This window comes from Marmota flaviventris, chromosome 17 (assembly GCF_047511675.1).
Source record: "Marmota flaviventris isolate mMarFla1 chromosome 17, mMarFla1.hap1, whole genome shotgun sequence".
Lineage (NCBI taxonomy): Eukaryota > Metazoa > Chordata > Mammalia > Rodentia > Sciuridae > Marmota > Marmota flaviventris.
In genome coordinates this window covers 57,510,186-57,536,021 of record NC_092514.1, presented here as the reverse complement: position 1 = coordinate 57,536,021, position 25,836 = coordinate 57,510,186, and the positions used below count along the sequence as shown (strand labels likewise).

At 34.7% G+C, this 25,836-nt stretch overlaps 1 protein-coding gene across 7 annotated transcripts in view; it reads left to right on the top strand.

The window, feature by feature from the left end:
• The window catches only part of Cdc27 (cell division cycle 27), a 61,762-nt gene that overhangs the window by 16,948 nt on the left and 18,978 nt on the right, over positions 1-25,836 (top strand). For 4 of the 7 annotated variants that reach the window (XM_071603253.1, XM_071603252.1, XM_071603256.1 and 1 more), the window contains exons 3-11: positions 3,197-3,344; positions 5,283-5,408; positions 12,420-12,517; positions 13,350-13,504; positions 13,609-13,820; positions 15,180-15,294; positions 18,491-18,606; positions 24,165-24,264; positions 25,546-25,753. In XM_071603253.1, coding sequence (XP_071459354.1) covers positions 3,197-3,344; positions 5,283-5,408; positions 12,420-12,517; positions 13,350-13,504; positions 13,609-13,820; positions 15,180-15,294; positions 18,491-18,606; positions 24,165-24,264; positions 25,546-25,753 — 1,278 coding nt within the window. Of the gene's footprint in view, positions 1-3,196; positions 3,345-5,282; positions 5,409-12,419; positions 12,518-13,349; positions 13,505-13,608; positions 13,821-15,179; positions 15,295-18,472; positions 18,607-24,164; positions 24,265-25,545; positions 25,754-25,836 lie in introns of all 7 variants that reach the window. The other 3 variants (XM_071603250.1, XM_071603249.1, XM_071603254.1) reach the window with 1 other exon arrangement.

The window sequence follows — 25,836 nt, the reverse complement described above, 5'->3', positions numbered from 1 at the left end:
GACTATCAGTTAGTTTATTGTTCTAGATGGTATTTATTTGTCAATCCTATTCAGTAAACATACATCTGCTTTCTTTAGGTGCTTACTGCTGGTTCACTAGTAATATTTTTGGGTACTGTTATCTTTTTCCATTAATTATAGGGAGCCCTTAGAAACCACCATGTTTCTTACAATAAGTCAGGTTTTTCTGAATTCATTTCATTGTCTTAAATGTCATTATTTTACTTTTTTAAGTTTTGCCTAAACTACCAATCCATAATCCCAGTTGAATATGTAGGTTTTTTTTTTTTTTTTTTTGAGTTTTCATCTTTTTTTTTTTTATTGGTTGTTCAAAACATTACAAAGCTCTTGACATATCATATTTCATACATTAGATTCAAGTTGGTTATGAACTCCCAATTTTACCCCAAATACAGATTGCAGAATCACATCGCTTACACATCCACATTTTTACATAATCCCCTATTAGTAACTGCTGTATTCTGCTACCTTTCCTATCCTCTACTATCCCCCTTCCCCTCCCCTCCCATCTTCTCTCTCTACCCCATCTACTGTAATTCATTTCTCTCCTTGTTTATTTTCCCATTCCCCTCACAACCTCTTATATGTAATTTTGTATAACAATGAGGGTCTCCCTCCATTACCATGCAATTTCCCTTTTCTCTCCCTTTCCCTCCCACCTTATGTCTCTGTTTAATGTTAATCTTTTCTTCCTGCTCTTCCTCCCTGCTCTGTTCTTAGTTGCTCTTGTTATATCAAAGAAGACATTTGGTATTTGTTTTTTAGGGATTGGCTAGCTTTGTAGTTTTTTGTTTGTTTGTTTTATTAGTTGTTCAAAACATTACAAAGCTCTTGACATATCATATTTCATACATTAATTCAAGTGGGTTATGAACTCCCATTTTTACCCCCATTACAGATTGCAGAATCACATCGGTTACACAATATGAATATGTAGTTTTTAAGTTATTACACTTTAGAAAGTAATTGTAAACACCAAAATCACACACACACAAAATAGTTGATATCTTTATGTTGTTAGGGAATTTGACTCTAGTGAAAATGGACCCACATGTAATCAAGTATCTATAAACAAAATATTTGATAAAGCATTACTGTGGTGGAAGTTAAACTATGGGAGCCATTGTTTATTGGTATGGTCAATAATTTTAAGATAGCAACAAGAAACTAAGTCTTTAGCTGGGCTCAATGGCACATGCCTCTAATCCTAGTGACTTGGGAAGCTGATACAGGAGGATCACAAATTCAAGGCCAGCCTCAGCAACTTAGTGAAGACCTAAGCAACTTAATGAGACCATGTCTCAAAAAAATAAAAATGAAAAGGGATGGGGTCATAACTCAGTGCTTTACACACCCCAGGTTCAAACTCCAATACCAAAAAAAGAAAGAAACCAAGTCTTTGCAAAATCTGAAAGGAATTACACTAACTCCTATAAATTAATACTTGTAGCTCAGTGAAATTAATAATTTGTTCCTGTTGCAGCAGAGCTCCTCAATTGTTTTTTGATCCTGCATCAAGTGATATGCCATATGTGCAAATTTTATTTACTACATTTGGTGGGGGGGGGGTGCTGGGGATTGAACCCTGGGGCCTTGTGCATGCAAGGCAAACACTCTACCAACTGAGCTATAACCCCAACCTATACTACATATTATTTTTATTTATTTATTTTTTAGATAGAGAATTTTAATATTTTATTTTTTAGTTTTCAGCGGACACAACATCTTTGTTTGTATGTGGTGCTGAGGATCCAACCCGGGTCTCACACATGCCAGGCGAGCGCGCTACCGCTTGAGCCATATCCCCAGCCCAAACTACATATTATTTTTATACTATTGTTTCATGGAAAATCATGAGATAGACCAGAGAGGTATTGTGGGGGATTCTTGCATATATATATGACAAAATACTTAAAAGAATAAAATCTCTTACTTTTTAATCCCAAATCTTAGAATGAAATTAACTTTTCAGGAAAATGTGACAAATTTGTCTCATGCTTTAAAACAGTGGTTCTCAAACTTCAACATGCCACAGAATCACCTGAGGAGTTTGTTAACATGTATTACTGGTTCCCACTCCCCAAATTATTGATTTAGTTGGTCTGAGAGCACAAGAGTTCACATTTCCAAGTCATATTGAAGCTGGTACAGGGACTACTCTTCAACCACTGGTTTATAAGATCTTTCAACCCACTGGGATTATTACATAAAAACACAAGTTTGTGTGTTTTCTTTCAAATCCTTTTTTTGTTGCTTCTGTAGATTCACATCTGTGAAGGTTGGTTTAGGAGAGATACAGAATAAGAGAAGGAAATGCCACATTTCATGAAGAACCATGGGGCACTTCCTTATACAAAGAAATAGGACTCCAATTGTTGAGTAACTCAGCTCCTTCCATTGGAGAGCAATAATAGTGTTACTCTAAAGTCCACCAACTTAGAATTTTTCCTTTAAGCTATCTTAAATATAATTTGGTGTTAAAAACAATGTGTTTTTTGTTTTTTTTTTTTTACTTTTTTTTTGTGAGGGGCACTTAAAGGGAATTTAACCCAGGGACATTTTACCACTGAGCTACATCCCCAGTCCTTTTTTTTTTTTTTGGAACGGGGTCTTGCTGAGTGGCTAAAGTAGACCTCAAACTTGCAATCTTCTCGTCTCAGCGCTCCAAATTGCTTTAATTACAAACATACGCCTACACCCTATGTGAAAAATGTATTTGTAAAATCTTGTCTTCTAATGTAGAAATTATTTCAGATTACTAATAAATTTTATTTACCCTCAGTTTCCCTCTCTAGTGAAACTTGACTTGTTCTCGAAAAAGTTATTAGAGAAATATTATTTAAAGACTAAATGCTTTACTGTAGTCTTCTCAAAGGGAGAGGGTGATATATATGTGTTTACTTTCTTAAAGATTTTCAGTAATACTATGATTGTCTTCACTGTATTCTTTCCTCAGTTTCTTATAGAGAGAAGATAATCAAGAACTGGAGAATGAACTTTTCTATCAGCAATATATTTCTCCATAATTCAAAAGTAAATTAATAATGATTATTTTGGGTTAAAGAAGATGCCTAATTTTTTTGTCCTAAACTTGTTTATTGCCAGATAAATTGGGTACCATTCAATGTTCTGAACAATGGCCAATATTCTTTTTCTTTTTTATGTCTGTTTTTAGTACACTCAGAAGAAGCCTTGTTTTTACTGGCAACCTGTTATTACCGCTCAGGAAAGGCGTACAAAGCATATAGACTCTTGAAAGGACACAGTTGTACTACACCACAGTGTAAATACCTGCTTGCAAAATGTTGTGTTGATCTCAGCAAGTAAGTTTTAAAATCTTTTCTAATTTTGTTCTTTTTATACTATAAAATTTTGGATAAAATTCTTCTGACAAATTAAACTGTGATTAATCCTCTTTTCTCCTTTTTTAGTAGTAGAAAGCTGTTCAGTAACATTTTAAATGTTTACATTGTTGCTTATCACATTGTTTTTGTTATAGAGAGATTTCATTGTTATGGTGATATCAGAATTTAACTTTTGGAGAAGTGTAAGTTATAATTATTCTTATCAATTTCAAAAATTATCACAAATATTATTTCCTTTCCTTTGTTTTCAGTGTTAGGCCACTTTGAATAAGGATGATGTATCTTGATGGTTGTGTAGTTTTCTTTCAAAATCTTTTTTTTTTTTTTTTTGGTGGGGGAACTACTACTGTATACCCTTTTGAAGCAAGGGCACTTACTTTTTTCCTTATTTACAGTTTAGTCAAGTTCCTATTCCAAATCTGGTGGCAGCTAGAGAAATAGATAAACCATCAAGTTCAATTAAACTCTTTCCTGTGCTGTAGAAGGTGGGATAATGATAAAAGTGGCTAAACAGATATTTGTAAAAGCCTGTGTGTATATTTTGTTCATTGGAGGATGTAAATAAGTCTCATAAAGTCACCATATATTTATAAATTATAACTATACCATATTATTTGTCCAGTGACTGATGACTTGTTAATTAGGGATAGCTAAAGTAACTATAAAATTTCTGGAACATTTGTTATTAGATTATTTTAAATTCCAAAAATTTTAATGCTTAAGTCTTAAAAACTGACTTTCTTAATTTGCCAATTAGTCTCAAACCAATTTCTAAATTGTCGTTCTTTTTTTTTTTTTTTTTTTTTTTTTACTTGTAGTTGGACACAATGCCTTTATTTTATTTATTGTTATGTGGTGCTGAGGATCGAACCCAGCACCTTGCACATGCTGGGCGCACGCTCTACCACTGTGCCACAACCCCAGCCCCCTAAATTGATGTTCTTATCCTATTTATAAATGTTTATATATATTGTGTGTGTGTGTTTTAGTCTTACTAGGAGAAAACAAAAAAGTCCCATTAATAGTGAAAGGATGTAATCAGGATATGCTGTTAACCTACTTGAGAGTTTTCCACATGGTAATTTTAATTAATTATTAATCAAAAACTTTAAAACTCTGGCCTGGCAAAAAAATTTTTTTTAATCAAGAAAACATAATTGACAAAAAGAGATGAAGTGCTACTCAGATTTCATTCATAAAACTTAAAATGATTAAAGCTATGAGTATTAGTCTTATTTAATTTGCTTGTACATTCCTATTTCAAGGAATTATAAAACTAAGGATGACCGTACTTGTTAGTAAAGAACCATTCATATTTCCCCCCGGTAAAATGATCATCTTCTATTTCTTCTGACATGAGTAATGATTGATTATATTGCTTAGACTAGATGTCTACATAGAAACCAAATTTAGGTCTGGGGATAGAACTCAGTTGGTAGAGTGCTTGTCTTGCATGCAGAAGGTTCTGGGTTCAATCCCCAGCATCACAAAGAAAAAAAGAAAGAAAGAAATTAAATTTAATGAGTTAAAAAATGTCAGAAGAAACTGAAATTGTAAAGACAATAATTTTCTTCTTCCCAAATAATTTGAAGTACATGTTTACTGCTATTCTAAAAGTACCATAAACTATTTTTTTGTTTTTTAAAGAGAAAGAGAATTTTAATATTTATTTTTTAGTTTTCGGCGGGCACAACATCTTTGTATGTGGTGCTGAGGATTGAACCCGGGCCACATGCATGCCAGGCGAGCGCGCTACCGCTTGAGCCACATCCCCAGCCCCCATAAACTTTTACTTTATCTGTCTCCATATTTAAGACACATATTGGTAATGATGGTGTCTTCATGAAGTGCTTTTTATATTTGATGTTTTTTAATCTATAAATTTATATTTTGAAGGCTTGCAGAGGGAGAACAGATCTTGTCTGGTGGAGTGTTTAATAAGCAGAAAAACCATGATGATATTGTTACTGAGTTTGGTGATTCAGCTTGCTTTACTCTTTCATTGTTGGGACATGTATATTGGTAAGTAAGAATGATTCAAACTACCAGAAATGTTTCCTGTATGAGAATGCTTTGTAGTTTAAAACACCTGTGTTGAGGGGATGGGGCTGTGGCTCAGTGGTAGTACGCTTTCCTGACCTATGTGAGGCACTGGGTTCGATTTTAGCACTGCATATAAATTATAAAGGTCTATCAACAACTAAAAATATTTTTTTTAAAAAGCTGTTGATCTATGTTGTCAAATATAACATGGCTGAATAGTACAAAATCTTCTGATTCCTTGACCTTGTTAAACCAGTTAAATAGTAAAGTTGTGGATCGCATTTTTTAGCTTTAATGATAATTAACTACAGCAGTACTGCTTAACAACTGAATAAATACAATGTTAATTTTTTTTTCTCTGATGTTAAATAACACTGCTATTCCTTAGAGGCTTGAATATAAATTTCAGTAATAAAGAATGACAGTTATCATCTGGCATATCATAACAATTTTTAAAAAATATTTTTAGTTGTTGATGGATATAATACCTTTATTTATTTATCTTTATGTTGTGTGAGGATCAAACCAAGTGCCTCACTGGTGCTAGGTGAATGCTCTACCTCTGAGCCACAACCCCAGCCCCATATCATAACAATTTTGAAGTATGTCAAAAGAAATCTCTTACAATGGCAGTTGAAATAATAGTGATTATAGAAATAGTTCTTTAAATCTACTTATTTTATTTTTTTAATATATTTTTTTTTTAGTTGTAGTTGGACACAATGCCTTTATTTTATTTATTTATTTTTATGTGGGGCTGAGGATCAAACCCAGGGCCTTGCATGTGTTAGGCGAGTGCTGTACTGCTCAGCCCCAGCCCCAGCCCCTAAATCTATTTAAAGTTTCAAGAAAAGTGAGTATGAAATCAAAGTTACTACAATAATAATATTATTCAATAATATTATTGAACAATAATAATATTGTTCTTGCTCATTTTCATTCTGAAATACTTCTGAAGTAGTGGGTTGAGATACAATTAGGATAGTAGAAATTGCTCACAACTGCCCAAGGGAGCACTTTGTATATCTAAATGTCATCTGTTGTATGAGAAGTAATAGAGGACTGCTTATTTAAAGAACCAGAATAGCATCTGTTTTAAGATAAATCAAGACAAATGAGTTTTTTTTTTTTTTAATATTTACTTTTTAGTTGTACGTGGACACCACACCTTTATTTATTTTTATTTGGTGCTGAGGATCGAACCCAGGGTCTTGCATGTGCGAGGCAAGCGCTCTACCGCTGAGTCACAACCCCAGCCCCAAGACAAATGAATATTGTATTAAGAAAAATAAACTTGCCCAGCCACGTGTTGCCTATAATCCCAGGGGCTCAGGAGGCTGAGGCAGGAGGATCACAAGTTCAAAACCAGCCTTAGCAATTTAGTGAGGCCCTAACCAACTCAGTGAGACCCTGTTTCTAAATAAAATACAAAAATAGAGCTGGGTGTGTGTCCCTGAGTTCAATCCCCAGGTACCAAAAAAAAAGAGGAAAATAAAAAACTTGAAAATGACTTTTTGTATAGAATTTAAGTTAGAGACAGGGTCTCACTGAGTTGCTTAGGGCCTTGCTAAGTTCCTGAGTCTGGCTTTGAACTCTCAATCTTCCTTTGAACGCTCAGCCTCCTGGGCCACTGGGATTACAGGAATATGCCACTGTGCCCTGCACTCAACTGGCATTACGTTCTTTCTTGTTGTTCATTCAAGATACTTGGAGATCTATCCCACATTATAGCTAGACACAGTACTTGACACTGAAAATATAAATGTAAATAACTCACAGCCCCCACCCTCAAAGGTTTATAATAGAATACAAGGAAAGAAACATAATAAAAGTACTGTGAATTCTCATTTTTCCACGTGTACAGATTGCAGGATCACATTGGTTATACATCCATGTGTATACATACAGCAATTCACACCCTATTTGAATCAGATGTATTATATGTCAAGATCATTGTATTGTCTTGAGCAACTAATTAAAAAAAGATGATTTTGTTAAATAAAAAATGATTTCTTTTTGTAAAACAAAAAAATAAATACTGTGATAAAATTTGAGCAATATTTTGTTTTTATAATAAAATAGTAATCAGTTCTGCTTGGTTAAGCAGAAGAGTAAGATGTCAACTAGGAAAAATTTGATAGAAAAAGTAAAAATCTAACATTTCTATATAACTATAGAACTTTTAAAGGAAAGTAGATGTTTGAAGACTATAAATTATTTGAGGGGAGTAATATATACCTGGGAATGCAGGATTTGTGAAATAAGTCAAAATTTTAATATTCTTGAAAGCACCATATTCAGCCAGGCAAAAGTGATACATGCCTGTATTTCCCACACCTTAGGAAACTGAGGCAAGATCACAAGTTCAAGGCCAGCCTTGGCAATTTAGCCAAATCCTGTCTCAAAAATACAAGGTCTGGGGATATAGCTCAGTAGTAGAGCACTCCTAGGTTTAGTCCCCAGTACTGCCAAAAACAAAAACAGAACAAAACAAAACAAAAAAAAAAGATGTACCAAATCATTGGCCATTATTAAAGGCAAGTAAAACCATCATGAAATTCTACGATATACCTATTAGAATGGCTAAAAAAAAAAAAACTGATAATAACAAGTTCAGCTAAGGATGCAGGATTCCTCATACATTGTGATGGGGATACTTATATATCATAGCAGCTTATTTGTAAAAGTCCCAAATTGGAAACAACCCGTATTCAGTGGGTAAATAGGTAAGTAAACTATTTCATATAGTGGACTACTACTGCTTAGCAATATAGAGGAATGAACTATTGTTGTATACAATAACTTGGATACCAATGGCATTGTGGCAAGTGAAAAAAGCCAGTTCCAAAAGTTTACATACTGCGAAATTCTATTTATGTAGTGATTTAACAAAATAATAGTGATGGAGAACATGAGTGATTCTGAGAGAAAATGTAACTAAAAGAACAGCTGAAGGAGTTTCTTTGGGAAATTGGAGTAGTTCTATATCTTGATTGTGGTGGTGGTTACACAGATCTGTAAATGTGATAAAAAACTATATACCTACAAATGAGCACACATAAAAGCAGCTGAATCCGAATTGAGGACACTATTATATTAATGTCAATTTCTTGGTTTTGATAATTGTAATGTGATTTTATTAGATATTATTAGGGGGAATTATATAAAAGAGACACAGGCACTCTATCACTTTTGTGACATTCTTATAAATCTAAAATTATCCCAAAATAAATAAAAGAGAACATTTAAATTTTAAAATTTTGGGGCTGGGGTTGTGGCATAGTGGCAGAGAGCTTGCCTCGCACATGTAAGTACTACTATTATTTTTAAATAAAATTATTAATAAAGTTTTGAGGGTGCAGTTAACTCCAGTCCTGAAAAGTTCGGTGTGTGTGAAAGTAGTTCCTAATTGTGAAGATGGAAGCTTTTTCCCCCTTCTGAGGAATATGATTATGTTATTTTTATTCACCATGAAGATGGTAAAGAATCCAAAGTGGAACAATCCTGCCTCAAAACTGAATTTTCATTTTAGTTGTGATATGCCTGTCTTATGACTAAAATTGCATCCTATAATCTAGATACATGCATACTACATCAATTGCAAGGGAAAACACAGGAAAAAATAAATAGGCAAACTGTGATTGAATGGAAACATGGAGTGTTAAGAATCTGGGGCTGGGGAATGTGGCTCAAGTGGTAGAGCGCTCGCCTGACATGCGTGCGGCCTGGGTTCGATCCTCAGCACCACATACAAACAAAAGATGTTGTGTCCGCCGAAAACTAAAAAAAAAAATTAAAATATTAAAAAAAAGAAGAAGAATCTATTGACATGTAGGAAGCAATACAGATCATAACAGTGAAAATAAAGAAGGAACTTTAAGCCAGAGGTAAAATAAAAGTACGTGAATTAAGGCCAGGTTTTTGTTTGACTGTGAAGAATGAGTCAGAATTGTCTGTAAGTAGATTTTTTTGAGTGTGAACTTGTGATAATAGTGTTGCTCTTAGTGCACACACCATGCCCAGCTCAAACCTCTCATCTTTATCGTATCATTTGCCCTATTTTCTACTCACTTGAAAAATTAGAAGTGAGGCAGGCTAATATCTAAGGAGAGAACAGATTTCAGGAGAAAAGATGAATTTGATTTTGAACATATGAAGCTTTAAGTAAGGAACTAAACTTAGATGAAATTGTCCAGCCAGCAGAGGAAAGGTAAGTTTGATGTCAATAAGTAGATTTAGGAATTATTTATCAAAGAGATTCTCACCAGAGAAGGGTTTATGAAGAAGGGGACTAGAGGAAATATCTTTATTTCAGAATTGCAAGAAGAAAATAGTAGAAGAAATAGTCATAGAATGGTTTGTTAGAGGCTTAATATAGTCCTCAAACATTGAGATTTCACTGTGTTTTCCTTTTCTAGCCTTATATTAAAAATTCCTGCCAGGTGCAGTGGCTCATGCCTATAATCTCAACAACTCAGGAGGCTGAGGCAGGAGGATCAGAAGTTCAAGGCCAGCCTCAGCAAATTAGTAGGCCCTAAGTAACTTAGCAAGATCCTGTCTCAAAATAAAAAAGAGGGCTGGAGATGTAGCTTGGTGATAAAGCAACCCTGGGTTCAATCCCCATTTTACCCCCACCCCCCAAAAAAATAATAAATCCCAAGTATTGATTTACCACTTCTAACTCTGTTACTTTTAGAAAATAGCCTTTTTATACATTTTCTTTATTTCCTATTTTTAGGTTACTTCTCTGTCCCTGTTAGGTGATTAAATCAATCCATGACAATTATTTTTCTTATAAGAAATTTCACCTGAACAGTCTTAGGCATGGACTTTGACAAAATTTATTTACATTTTTCAAAAGTCTACCTTCATTTTGATTCCTTCTTTGTGTGCATGCGTGTTTTTAATGTGCCCTAGCATGAAACAGCTCTGGCTGCCAATATAGAGATCTAGCTAAGATGAACAAAGGACTGTCCTCTGTTCTGCTTCTGACTGCTATGAGAGTAATCCCGCCATGAAATGTCTCTTTGCCCATTGCCAGAGTGTTGCCCACATGTTTGTTAGTTTAAGTGGGACAAATAGCTGGGCATGGTGGTGTACACCTGTAATCCCAGTAACACAAGTTGAAGGTGAGGCAGGAAGATTGAATTCAAAGACAGCCTGAGCAAAAGTGAAGCACTAAGCAACTCAGTGAGACCCTGTCTCTAAATAAAATACAAAATAGGATTGATGATATGGCTCAGTGGTTGAGTGCCCCTGAGTTCAATCCCTGGCACACACATTGTGCCCCTCCACACACCAAAAAAAAAAAAAAGTTAGACAAATAGGGCAGGGCACAGTGACATGTGCCTGAATCCCAGAGACTTAAGAGGCTCAGGCAATCACAAGTTTGAGACCAGCCACAGCAACTTAGTGAGACCCTGTCTCAAAATTTAAAAAGGGGCTGGGGATGTAGCTCAGTGGTAAAGTACCTCTAAGTTCAATTCCCTAGGACACCACCCCCCAGATTAATTATTATTATTATTATTTTCCTGTGCTGGGGATCAAATCTAGGGCCTCACATGCTAGGCAAGCACTCTGCTGTTAACATCTTCTCCCTTTCTTTCTCTTTCTGCTTGTCTCCCTCCCCCTTCCCTCCCTCCCTTCCTCCCCCCCCCCCCCCCCCCCTCAAAAAAGATGTAACTAAATTGCCTAGGTTGTCCTCAAACTTTTTTTTTTTGGCCTCAAACTTTCAATCCTGCTTTTGCTGCCCACATAGCTGGGAATTCTGGCATTTGCAACTATATCCACTTGAGACTTCTTAGGTTTATCATATCATTTGCCCTGTTTTGTTTTTGTTTTTGTTTTTTCTTTTGGTACTGGGGATTGAACTCAGGCACACGAGAGTGAGCCACATCCCCAGTCATATTTTGTCAGGGTCTCACTGAGTTGCTTAGCACCTCACCGCTCCTGAGGCTAGCTTTGAGCGCCTCACTGCTCCTGAGGCTAGCTTTGAACACCTGTCTCGGCTTCCCAACCCACTGGAATTATAGGTGTACACCACCACATCCATTTTGCCCTTTTTTCTACTTTTTTTTTTTTTTTCCCCCTGTGGTGCTGGGGATTGAACCTACTGCCTTGTGCATGTGAGGCAAGCACTTTACCAACTGAGCTATATCCCCAGCCCCCTGTTTTCTCCTTTTTTAAAGTAGAAATTTACAAGTCAGGCAAACTAATGCCTGTTTCCCCAAGGAAGTCTTCTCTATAGTTCCCTAAGATTATACTGATAATTGGCATATTAAAACAGATTGTGTATTTTATCTGATAGTTTCACTTGAAGAGGAGGTTCCTTTGAAAATGTTGGTTGCATTGCCATCTGGTCCTTTGTAAAACCTTACAATTTTAGAAGACTTGCTATATATATATATATATATTTTTTTTTTTTTTCACGTGGTATTAAAACATTTAAACCTCACACCAGGTAATTAGTATTTTTACTTCAAAGCGTCAGTGAATCTCAATACCCACCAACCCCTTCTGCCCTCCTAATAGAAATCTTGGGAGTCAGCAATGCCATTCTCATAATCCCAGATTGTTACAAGGTATTTATTACCAGGGATATTGTGAAGATTCCAAATGTAAACCTTTAGGAAAGAATTATGAATTTTCCTTTTTATTAAGGGCTACTGCTACTTTGTTAAAAATCAAATAATTTAAAATATGTAACTCACATTTAGAATTGCCATTGGGATGTTATATGGTAGTATTCAAGAAGGCAGTAAAAGTTTATTTTAATATTTCAGTTCATGTTGTATTTGTTTCACCAGACTTTTAACTTGAACTTTTCCAAATAATAAAGTTAAAATGGGAAGAAGGAGAAGTTGATAATTTAGGGAAACATCAAGAGGAGTGTTGTCAGAATTTATATAAGATTTATATGATTTTCTAAACCAAAAATTATTTTCATAAATGTTGGGGCTTTATAGCTTTTTTATTCTTTTCTTTCCACAGCAAGACAGATCGGCTTGCCAAAGGATCAGAATGTTACCAAAAGAGCCTTAGTTTAAATCCTTTCCTCTGGTCTCCCTTTGAATCATTATGTGAAATAGGTAGGTTGGTGGAGGCCATGGGGATGGAAGGGGGTTTGCATGTTTTCTTTTTTTTTCCCCCCTGAATTTTTGGAGATTCATACAAATCATCTATCTACAATAAAAATATTTTGCGAACTAAGGACTGTTGAAATTGAGAATTAGAATCATATGATTCAGATGTTACCTTCCATTATGCTACCTCAAAAATTAAATCCACTAGTCTTTTCTATTTAGCCAGTTCACCTTAAATATATTCAGTCCTTTAGAATAAGTTGTATTGTGTATATTATCACTAGCCAAATTGCTTTCTGGATAAGAAATTAATAGAGTCCTGGAACAAAAACTATTAATTGAATGACACCTGGACAATATAGAGTGTCTCAGTATATATGCTCTAAGCTATGTAAAGGATCATTTTAAAACAGGTGTCTGTATCCCCAGAAATACTTCAGTCTTTACTGTAATATCACCTGCATTTCACCTCTCTAATGTCACCTTCTGCCTTGAGAAAAAAGCCATCTAGTTGTTTTCTGCTGTAAAACAAACATCCAAATCTACATTTTTCTGTGGTTTATTATATTTAAAAACTAGTGTCCTTTCAATTTAGTATATTTACTACATTTACATCTTTGTCTTATGGGTTAACTTTTATGATAAGTTAATGGATGGGCTTTTGGAAGGCCAATCTGATTAACAGAAATGGACAGAAGAATTTTTTAAAACTCTAGATAAGGACTTATTTCCACTTAGTTATAAAACTCGAAAGAAAAATTATTCCTCAGAGGCAAATATCTTTATTTTTTTGTTTTGTTTTTCTTTTCTTTTTTTTTTTTTTTTTTGGTCTTTGCAGGTGAAAAGCCAGATCCTGACCAAACATTTAAGTTAACATCTATACAGAACTTTAGCAACTGTCTGCCCAATTCTTGTACAACACTAGTATCTAATCATAGTTTATCTCATAGACAGCCTGAGACAGTTCTTACGGAAACACCCCAGGACACAATTGTAAGTGTATTTACTCTACCATTCAAAAGATTGTGAAAAACTGAGAAAATTATCTGGGCTAAACAATGTGTCATAAATGACATAATAGAAATTTTCTGTTTCAGGAATTAAACAGATTGAACTTAGAATCTTCCAATTCAAAGTACTCCTTGAATACAGATTCCTCAGTGTCTTATATTGATTCAGCTGTAATTTCACCAGATACTGTACCTCTTGGAACAGGAACTTCCATATTATCTAAACAGGTTCAAAATAAACCAAAAACTGGTCGAAGTTTATTAGGAGGACCAGCTGCTCTTAGCCCATTAACCCCAAGGTAAGTCAAACAAAAAGTTAGTTCAAAATGTATTGTAATATTTTGTGATCTTACAATGGCTCATATGATTAATAATATAAATTAACATGCACAGCAATTTCCTAAATTACTGTGGATAAAAGTGGATGTGATTAAAATTTTTGTATATTTGTTTTATTTTATTTGTGGTGCTGGGGATCATACCCAGGGCCTTGCACATGCTATACAAGTGTTTTACCACTGAGTTATATGCCTAACCCCTGGAAAAATTTTTAAAACTCTTAAATATGTCTTAATTATCTTTAATGTATGCATTGAAAAATACTACCTTTATGGCTGTACATCAGTAGATGGCAGTGAACCCCTTGAAATGTTGTTATGCCTATGATATAACCATAGCAACACCAGTTTGGGGTTTTTGTTTTGAGGTTTTTTTGGGGGGGGCGGGTATCAGGGATTGAACTCAGGGCCACCAGACCACTGAGCCACATCCCCTGCCCTATTTTATATTTTATGTAGAGACTGGGACAGGGTCTCACTGAGTTGCTTAGGGCTTTGCTAAGTGGCTGAGGCTGACTTTGAACTTGCAATCCTCTTGCCTCAGCCTCCCAAGCCACTGAAATTACAGGCGTGCACTACTGTGCCTAGCTAACATCAGTGGGCTTTTTTAGTACATTTTTCTAAAACATGGAGGAAGTATTGACATCAGTCAGTGAAATGTTTTGTCAAAATTATTGGAAGTATATGTATGTATAAATATAGGAACCCATCCAAGAGGGGTACATATCTAAAAGTGTCAAAAAATTATATGCTATGAATGGGGCCTTGGGCCCAGGGAACTACTAAAATAACTTGACTGTGAGATGACAGTGCCCTTAGACACCATTGTATAATTATACTGATAATTATTAGATAAATATCCACACTGTCTAGAGACATTGTCTCCAAAACCCAGAGTCTAAGAATTTTGTTTGTGGTGCTAGGGATCATACCCAGGGCCTTGCACATGCTATACAAGTGGTCTACCACTGAGTTATATGCCTAACCCCTGGAGAAATTTTTAAAACTCTTAAATATGTCTTAATTGTATGCATATCAGCTTTTATAAAGCCACTCTTCTTTATTTTTAATGAACCTCCTGAGATCTGTAGTTGTATCTCAGTTTAGTTCCATTTTTTATTTTTTATTATTTTTTAGTGTTAGGAATGGTGGGTGGTGTAGTCTTCATTCACAGCTTATTTTTAATCTGCCCCTCAGGTCCTCACTGCCCCCAAGACTGATTTGCCATTCTCTTCCTTTTAGACCTTCTAATTTAAGTATACTGCTGCTTTATATATGCCTTGATGACTTTTTGACACCTTGATTTCAACCTCTTCTCAGTTTTGGGATTTTGCCATTAGAAACCCCAAGTCCTGGAGATGGATCCTATTTACAAAACTACACTAATACACCTTCTGTAATTGATGTGCCATCCACCGGAGCCCCTACAAAAAAGGTATTTTACATGTAAAATGCAATTTTGTATTGATTTTTTAAAAATTCTTTAAAATTCCAATCTGTAAAGATAAATTAAATTAAGAGAGAATTTAAATTTTTCTGTAATTGTTTTTGCCTTAGAGTTGTTGATCAAAATATAAAAGAATATGATCGTCCTAGCTTCATGGTTATCTTAGATACATAACTGGTGATTTTTTTCAACCAACTAACATTATAACTCGTTAGTTCATCAGCATATAGCTAGTAAATATATTCATTTTTGCTTTTAATTCCTTTTTAAAAACAAAATTGTTTCTATATTTTGAATATAAATTACAAATCATGTCTGCCATAGTTTTTATTTGTTCCCACTGCTGTCTATATAGGGTGTTGTTGTTGTTGTTGTTATGGTAATGGTTTGTTGGGGTTTTGTGGGGGGGGGGGGTTTGGTTTTTTTGTTTTGTTTTTTCAGTGTTGGGGATCAAAGCCAGGGCTTTGCACGTGCTAGCCTAGTGCTCTACCACTGAGCTGCACCCCAGTCCATGTTTTTTAAATAGCACTAATAAATGACATGAAAAAAAATTTGCTCAGGTAAGCAAGATATTTCTGATAATACGATTTTTATGGTGGATTTTCATAAATATATAGTAAAAGTAAAAATATTTGATAGTATAATTATTATAAGCACTGAAAAAATTTTTTGAGGCTCTTTATATAATGTTCTTTTATATAGATGTACTAGTAGAACAAAGTACCGTTTGTGTGAAACATTTCTGTGGTGTAGGATATCTTCTGTGAGAATTAAATCATGTATTTTAAATGCCTACTGCTATGCTTAATAGATGTTTAAGAAATGGAAACTAATTAAGTCATACTAATATATGAATAACAGATGTAACCTCTTACCTTCTAGAAATGTTTCTTTTTTTGTTATTTTTTGTTGTTTTACTCCTGATGAACATTGCAAATCTGCTAAAGTTTTGTTGTTGTTTTTTTTCCTCCCCTCTCTCTCCTGCAAAAGCTGTATCTATAATTCCTTAGTGGAAATAGAAAATTCAAAACTATCAAAAAAAAAAAAAAAAGAAGGACCTGTAAAGTAGTTTACATATGAACTATTGAATTGTTTCAAACCTGATTTTTTTTAAGTCGATAACTGTGGGTGTGTTGTTATAGGAGCAAACTATTTCTGTGGAATTAGTTTATTACAGTTGTGAAGAAGACATGGTAGAATGGTTGTGTGCCAGGTAAAGTAGACCAAAACCAGAAGAGTCATAGCAGCTCAAAGACAAGTTATTGTGTGTAAGCGATAAAATACACACACTGTCTCATCCTTTTCTGCCTCCCTTCTCTTCTTGCCCCTTACACAACATTTCCAGAAGAGTTACATGTATCGACTAAAAAATAATCAGGCCAAATAGTGAATGCAGTATATAATTCTTTGATAAATAAGGAAGGACCAGAAGTGACTATAAGTTTGTCCTTTGAGTGAATGTGGAGGTCCCAATTTTGGGAAGGAAGAGGAAGGATTATAAAGTATTATTCTGAGGTGATGGTAGGGTAGGTGAAAATATTCAGTGGGTAGTTGTAGAGGAAATAATTTATCCAGTGATAGAAATAATAAATGTCCCAACTTTCCTAGAGAAAAAGTAGCTAAGGAACACAGTACATATACCTCATTTTAAAACTGTAGAATAAAGGGACGCCAGCAAATGAAGTGAGAGCACAGTCAAGACAGTGGACTGTTTAGGAAGTTGTACAGACTTTCAAAACAGAGGAGAGAGGATAACCAATGATATTGAATTTAGAAAAGACAAAAAATAAGGCCTTCAAATCTGCTGAGAAAGTTTTTTTTTTTTTTTTTCCTCTTTTGGTGGTGCTGGGGATTGAACCCAGGGCCTTGTGCATGCAAAGCAAGCACTCTACCAACTGAGCTGTATCTCTAGTCCCCTGAGAAAGTTATTAATAAGTATTTGTAATAAACTTTTTGATAATTTTTGTACACAATATCAGGATAACAGTAACTTTTGAAGAAAATTATCTGGTGGTTAAAAAAAAAGTCCATTGAAGCTGAGCTTGGTGGCACACACTTGTAATCTTGTAATTCCAGCAACTCAGGAAGCTAAGGCAGGAGGATCTCAAGTTTGAAGTCCATCTAGCAATTTAACAAGACCCTGTCTTAAAAATAAAAGAACTGGAATGTAGCAGAGTGGTAGATGAGGTTCAATTTCCAATACCAAAAGAAAAAAAAAATCCATTGATATCAAAGATCACTTTATACAGAAATTAAATGGTAGCAACTTAGTGAGGTCCTAAGCAACTTAGCAAGATCCTGTCTCAATAAAAATGAAAAGGGGGCTGGGGTTGTGGCTCAGTGGTAGAGTGCTCGCCTATCATGTGTGAGGCCCTGGGTTTGATCCTCAGCACCACATAAAAATAAATAAATAAAATAAAGGTATTGTGTCCAACTACAACTAAAAAATAAATATTTAAAAGATAAATGAAAAGGGTTCGGAGTGTATCTGAGTTTAATCCCCAGGACAAGAAAAAAAAAAAAAACTAAATGGTAAAATGAATAGAAAGAAGATAATGAGTCAGAGTAGACAGAAGAGGCAAGCAAAGATCTTTTTTTTTTTTCCCCCTTCAAGGGGATCAAAAACCACTTAATGAAAGATTGGAAAAAAAAAAGAAAGAAATAGTAACAATAAAGAGCAGTATCTTTTGAATTTTGAAAGTTTTCATGATTTTTAAAAATCTATTCCTATGAACTTCTATAGAACTGTTTTACTAAGTGCCAAAAGAGGAGTAAAAAATCTTATTGTATTGCTATTTCTTATGTATAGGAAGTTAAATCCTAAAATAGTAGCTGTCTTAAAATTTTTTAGCACTTAGCCCCAAATTGAGAAGGTATGCAATAAACAGAGGATGTTCACAACGAGTTAAATAGAATAGTTCCTTGGAATTTGAGCCTTTCTTTTGAAACTGAAGTGAAAGATGAAAAGATAGTAGAGAAGTAAAATTCCTTTGTTAAAATGAGGAAATAGATTATTATTCATACTAATAGCAACTGACAGTAATGATATTCATAATTTGTATTTTAAGATAATATATATTATGAGCTCTTTCATTACAAAAATGTAGATGGGAGCATCATGGTGTCTTTTATCGCTTATACTGCAATTGATAATCACAAACCTTAGACTTTTTGTGTTTTACAGTCTGTTGCCAGAATGGGCCAAACTGGAACAAAGTCTGTCTTCTCACAGAGTGGAAATAGTCGCGAGGTCACTCCAATTCTTGTTGCACAAACACAAAGTTCTGGCCCTCAAACAAGGTATTTATTGTGATGTTATCAGTTCCCATTGTTCATCTTTTCTTGCTGTAAAACCTTCTTCTTTATATTTTTGGGTATTGACCCACAAATTTCTAATGTAGCCAGACATGGTGGTTCATGCCTATAATTCAAGCAGCTTGGGTGGCTGAGACAGGAAAATCACAAGTTCAAAGCCAGCCTTAGCAATTGCGAGGCGCTAAGCAACTAAGTGAGACCCTGTCTCTAAATAAAACATAAAATAGGGCTTGGGATGTGGCTCCTGAGTTCCCCTGAGTTCAATCCCTAGTGTATGTATATGTATATGTGTATGTATGTGTGTATATATATATATATATATATATTTCTAATGTAACTGTTATAAATTTTGAATATGTAAAACTTGAAATCTGTGACTTCTGAAAAGACTTAATATAATTTTTACTTGAATTTTATAATGCAAATAACACAATAGTTACCTAAAACAACTTTTTCCAATACTCTAATTACCTCTTAGTGTTTTTTGTTGTTATTGTTTTTTTGTTGTTGTTTCATTTGTTTGTTTGTTTGTTTGTTTGTTTTGGTAGTGCTGGGAATTGAATCCAGGGCCAGGTGCATGTCATGCAAGCACTCTACCAACTGAGCTATATCCCCAGCCCTCTTAGATTTTTTAATATTATAAACATTTCCTCAGAGAAATTTCTTTTTATGTATATGACCTTCTCTGCAGATCAAGTACAGATAGATTTCATTATCCCCTCCCCCCATTATGCACTTCTATACATAGATTATAAAATTAATCTTCAAAACTTCAAATTCAGAATTCTTAAAATAGACACAAATGTGCATATTCTTTGACTGTCTAAAAGGTCTCAATGTTGCTCTACTACAAGGATGATAAGTGTAATAATGAATGCCAGCTTGCTGATAGTGATTGCCTGAGGCTCATTATGAGAAAGAGCTGAGGCTTCTTACAGAGCAACATTACATAGGCTGAGTATATGCTAACCCTAAAGAATATATAAACCTACATGTAATTATCAACTATATATTTTGTATTGTTTATGCCATTTTTATCTATTTTTTTGCTTGGATTTATTTTCTAAAGCTGCCGTAAAACATGAGTATTCCTAATCTAAAAATCTGAACTGCTCTGAAATCTAAAACTTTTTGAATCCCAGCACAACACTCAAAAAGTTTCAAGTTTTAGAGTATTGTAGAGTCCAGATTTTCAAATTAGGATTGCCCCACTAGTAAAATTTATTATATAAATATTACAAATTTGGGGGGGACAACTCTGCAATCTGAAACACTGGTCCCAGGCATTTTGATAATGGATATTCAGCCTGTACCACAATCTGGGTGGCTTAAAACATCAGAAATTTATTCTTTCCCACTTTTTACTTTTTTTCCTTTAGACCATGTTGCTAAAATATAATCTCTGTTTTAAAGCTTATAAATTTGAAATCAAGTTGTTGGCAAGGCCATTCCCCCTCCAAAGTTTGCAGAGGAGAATCCTCCTTTGCTACTTGAAGCTTCTGATAGGTTTGTGACAGCATAACTCAAGATATGTACTTATATCTTCACATGGCAATCTTCCCTGTGTGTCTCTTTCCAGATTTCCCTCTTATAAGTATGACAGTCATACTGGATTAGGGGACACACACACACATACACACTTATAATCTCAACTTGATACATCTGCAAAGACTCTATTCTAAATAGTCAAATTCACAGGTACTGAGGGTAAGGTCTTCAACATATTGAAATTGTTTCACAGTTTACTAATACTCTGTCCGTTTTTGTTTCTGGGCTTTTTCCACTCTGTTTCGTTTTGGATAATGACGAATTTACTGTTAATCCAATCCAGTGGGGAGTTGTTGTTTTTTTTGTTGTTGTTGTTGTTGCTTTTTAATCTCAGACACTCCTTTTTCATCTCTAGAAATTTGATTTGCTTGTCTCCTTACTTACCCATGCTTTCTTCTACCTTTTTAAATAGTCGGAAAATATTTATATTGGTCCTTTTAATGTTTTTGTCTAAAAGTCTATTACTGTGTCATTCCTAGTTGTGTTTCTTATTGATTGGTGTTACATTGTTGAATGCTGGGAGCGGGGAGGTACCAGGGATTGAACTCAGATGCACCCGACCACTGAGCCACATCCCCACCCCTTTTTTGAATTTTATTTAGAGACAGGGTTTCACTGAGTTGCTTATGGCCTCTCAAAGTTGCTGAGGCTGGCTTTGAATTCGTGATCCTCTTGCCTCAGCCTCCTGAGCCACATAGCAACTGGAATTTTTTTTTATTATTATCATTTCTTTAGGTATTTCTAAGATTTGTTCTGGGATGCAGCTAGATTATTTGAAAACAGTTTGATTTTTTTTTTGTTTGTTTGTTTTTTGTTTTTGTTTTTGTTAGGTGGAACAAGAGCAGTCTTTAAAGTAGTTTTGCCCTGCTATTGAAAGAGTACTCTTTATGGCCTATTTAGTATGAGATTTCTGCCCTCTGCCTATTCCCAATCACAAGCGCCAAGAACTATTCTGCCTACTCCTTTATAGTAGTTCTTACCCCACCCAGTGTTGAGTGGTTTCCTCATGGCAATACTGTAATGTAATTCTGATGCTAATCACCCAGACTTAGACTGGACTCCAAAGATTAAGATCAGCCTGCAACAAGAACTATCTGAAATGTCCTCAGTTCAGACACCAGTTGCAGGTGCAGAGTTCCCCAGGCCACCTGCATTTCTGATCAACTTAGTAAAAATTGAGGGTTCCTATTACCCCTTCATATTCAGTAAGTTGCTAGAACAACTCAGAACCAGGAAAATACTATACTTATGATTAGAGTTTTATTGTGAAGAATACAAATCAGGACCAGATAACTGAAGAGACTCTATGGTGAGGTTTTGGGAGGGTCCCAAACACAGACTTTTATGTTCGTTTCATGGAATCAGGACCTATGTTTAGAGACCAGGAATTTCAACTAAGGTTTGATGTTCAGAGTTTTAATGGAGATTGAATTATGTAGACATGGTTGATGAAATCATTGGGCATGTGATTAAACTCAGTCACCAGCCACCTTGCCCTTCCTGGAGGAGGTCAGGCTGATGTCACCTGGCTTTAAGGCTCAACTCTAATCACATGGTGGATCTTTGCAGCGTGGCCAACCCCATCATTTTCTCCACATAAAGTATCCTTCAGAATTTATTTCTGTAAATTTTCTAAGATGTTTTTGTTAACTACCAGAACATTTTGCTTTAAAACCAGAAAAAAATAGTGCTATTTACATAAATTTATTAAACAATATAACTGACATATAATGTATATGCCTAATGATGGCAGTAGAACCTTAATTTCAAGCTGTGGCAATCTAGTTCCAGAGCATATTCCTTTCATTGCTAAACCCCTAGTTAACCAAATGGAAATTATACAGATTCATGTATTGGTTACATAATATGAACTAAATTAATTTTTCTGGTGCCTCAGACTTAGGGCTTCTTTCTCCTTACATCAAGTGGGCCTTTGGAGCTAACAGAAGCCTAACAAAAATTATAAGACTGTATCTACTCTATAAGAAGAGTTTATCCTCCCAGCTCTAAAACTCTTCTTACTAATTTTTACTTCTACCTCCACAAAATTTGTGTTACTCTCATTCAGTGAGTGTTTTCTTTAAAACAATCTTAGCAACATCTTCAGGTTTGTCCCACTTGCCCCATTTGATGAAGTTCTTTCCTCCTACTTCTTGACAAAACTCTTCTGTGATCAAGTAATCATGTTGACAGTACAATTCACATTTTTAAAAATTTTTTTAGTTGAAGATGGACACAATATTTATTTTTATGTGGGGCTAAGGCTCGAACCCAGTGCCTCTAGTGTGCTAGGCAAGTGCTCCACCACTGAGCCTAGCCCCACAATTCACATTCATAGTATAAATTATAATAGTTATTTCTACCAAATTGAGGTTATTGGACTTTTTGGGGGGGTGTTACTGGGGATTGAACTTGGGGTACTTATCCACAGAGCCACATACCCAGACTTTTTAAAAAATATTTTAGTAGAGACAGGGTCTTACTGAGTTGATAAGGGCCTCACTAAATTGCTGAAACTGGCTTTGAACTTGGCTCCTTCTGCCTCAGCTTCCTGAGCTGCTGGGATTACAGGCTTCCACCGCTATGCCTGGCGAGGTTATTGTACTTTTAAAAAATGAATTGGTCAACCCAAGTGTTCTTACTTGCCTAATATCCCTGCACTGGGGCTCTGTGTTTTGAAAGAAATAAGAATAATCCTGGACATGATTTACTCACTGGGCAGTATCTCTCTCTTTCTCTCTTTTTATTAAAAAACCTTTTAATTTCAGACTTAGGTACCTATTTGTAGAATTTCCTAAAAATTATAAACTTAACCTAATCCCAGTTATATCATTTAAGTTTTAAATTTGCTTGCTTTCTAAGAATGGAATTCTTAGGGTTTGCCTTTAAAGTAAAAATATATCCAATGATTGTCAGACTCCTTTTGCTCTAACCAGAATAAACCTTTGATACAGCTGTTTGAATTTACAGGGAAATTATTTCTCAACTTTCAGTTGTTCTAGTGGTATTTATTTGTTAAAAAATGCCCAACATTTAGATGATCCATACCTGATAGAAATTTCCTTTTTTTCTCTAATTTTTTTTTTCTTTTTTTTTGAGCGGGTGGGTGCTGGGGATTGAACCCAAGGGCATTTAACCACTGAGTCACATCCCCATCCCTTTTTATTTTTTATTAGGGACAAGGTCTCTTATAGGTTGCTTATAGCCTCTAAGTTACTGAGGCTGGTTTCAAACTTGTGATCCTCCTGCCTCCGCCTTCTGAGCCACTACGATTATAGGCATGCACGCCATGCCCAGCTCATGTTTTACATTTTTTGAAAATATATTTAATTTCTGACATAACTCCCTTTTTTTTTTTTTTTTTAACATTTCTACAATTTCTATTTATTTATTTATTTAGAAACAGAGTCTCACCGAGTTGTTTAGCGCCTTGGTTTTTGCTGAGGCTGGCTTTGAACTCACAGTCCTCCTGCCTCAGCCTCCCAAGATGCTGGGATTATAGGCGTGCGCTACCACACCTGGCCCACTTCCCTAACTTTTTTATGCATGCGAATAAAGGGCTAAAGGTAATTGGCATATAGATGTGCTTGTCATATTTATTGACCTTAAATATTTTTAGATTAATTTAGATCAATTTCAATTAGAGATCTCTCCTATAATGTTTATCATTTTACAGTAATATGAGTAGTTTTTAAATGGTGGGTTTTCATAAAGGGACCAGAAAGGGGGCCTGGGATTGTTACTCAGTGGTAGAGCACTTGCCTAGCTGTGAGGTACTGGGTTCAATCCTCAGTATCACATAAAAATAAGTAATAAAATAAAGATATTGTGTCTATATATATATGTATGTATATAATTTTTTTAGAAAGGGACTGACCAAACTCACCAACTCTAGAGTACTTATATTAGAAATGCATATTTTTAATATGGCTAAATTTGAAATAATAGTTAATGGTCAAAAAGTGAATTTTAAATAATGTTTTATCACTTTTTAGTACAACACCTCAGGTATTGAGCCCCACTATTACATCTCCCCCAAATGCACTGCCTCGAAGAAGTTCTCGACTTTTTACTAGTGACAGCTCTACAACCAAGGTAAAGAATTCTGAATGCCACATTTACTTAATGCTTTCCCTGCTAAAATATCTGTTCATTGATGACTTCATCTTTATAAATAAATTTGGAAAGCTAGCTATAATTTTTTGGTCCTTTGGTAAATATTATATAACATTTTTCTTTGGTACTAGAGATTAAACCCAGGGGTGTAACACTGAGCTATATCCCCAGCCCTTTTTATATTTTGTGTAGTTGACAGGGTCTTGTTAAGTTCCTGAGCCTGACTTTAAACTTGCAATCCTCCTGCCTCAGCTTCATGAGCTGCTTATATTATAGGCATGCACCACTGCACCCAGCTTTAATTATAGAAAACAACAGTGGTTATCAGGAAATAGGCCTGAGCATAGCACAGCCAGACACAGTGGCACATGCCTGTAATCCCAGCAACTCAGGAGATTAAAGCAGGAGAATCACAAGTTCAGTAACTTAGTGAAACCCTGACACTAAAAAGGCCAGTCTCAGTAACTTAGTGAAACCCTGACACTAAAAAGGGCTGGGGATATGGCTCACCCCTGAGTTCAATCCCTGGCACCAAAAAAAAAAAAAAGCATAGCAAAAAAAGGATTTCTTTGTGATAGTAAAATAGTTCTATATCCCAAGCATGGTGGTTGATTGCATAAATCCATTCATGTGATAAATTACACAGAATTATATATATACACACCCACATGCACGCAAAAGAGTTCAAATGAAAACCAAACAAATGAGGTCCGTAGTTCATTTCATAGTATAATATTTCAGTTTCCTCAATATAATTTTATATGTTATCACTAATGAAAGACTGAATGGAAATTCTCTGTTTTCTTTGCTTCTATCTTCTTATGAACTGAAACTATTTCAAAATTAAAAGTTTAAAAAATTAAAGGGCTTCATTACAATGGCCTTGGTTAAATTTTTTTTGGTCCATGGAAGGACATTATAGGTAAATTCAACTTTGTGATTTATTAGTTAAGTGCTCTGAGACAATTAAATGGTATTGCATCCTCTTATTTTCTTACTGTAAAATAATAAATGAGAATATGATGTACTTGCAAAAAAAAAACGCTCAATGCAGATTCACCTTAATCACAATAAGTAAATACAATTTATATTTAGAATTCTTGAATTTAGAATTGACTTTGAAGACTGTTTTTATAAAATTTCTTCTGAGAAAAATAGCGATTAATCAAGATTATACTTTTAAATCTAATACTTGAGAAAGGGTTGAGGAGGAAGTCTAAAATATATGAGTATAAAGTATGGAATTTTACCCTTTTGCAGGAGAATAGCAAAAAATTAAAAATGAAGTTTCCACCTAAAATCCCAAACAGAAAAACAAAAAGTAAAACTAATAAAGGAGGAATAACTCAACCTAACATAAATGATAGCCTGGAAATCACAAAATTGGATTCTTCCATCATTTCAGAAGGGAAAATATCCACAATCACACCTCAGATCCAAGCTTTTAATCTACAAAAAGCAGCTGCAGGTCTGTTTTAAATGCTTAATATTGTTTATTTTACATTATTATGTACTTATTTTAAGTAATTTCTTTATGGTCATTACACTGCT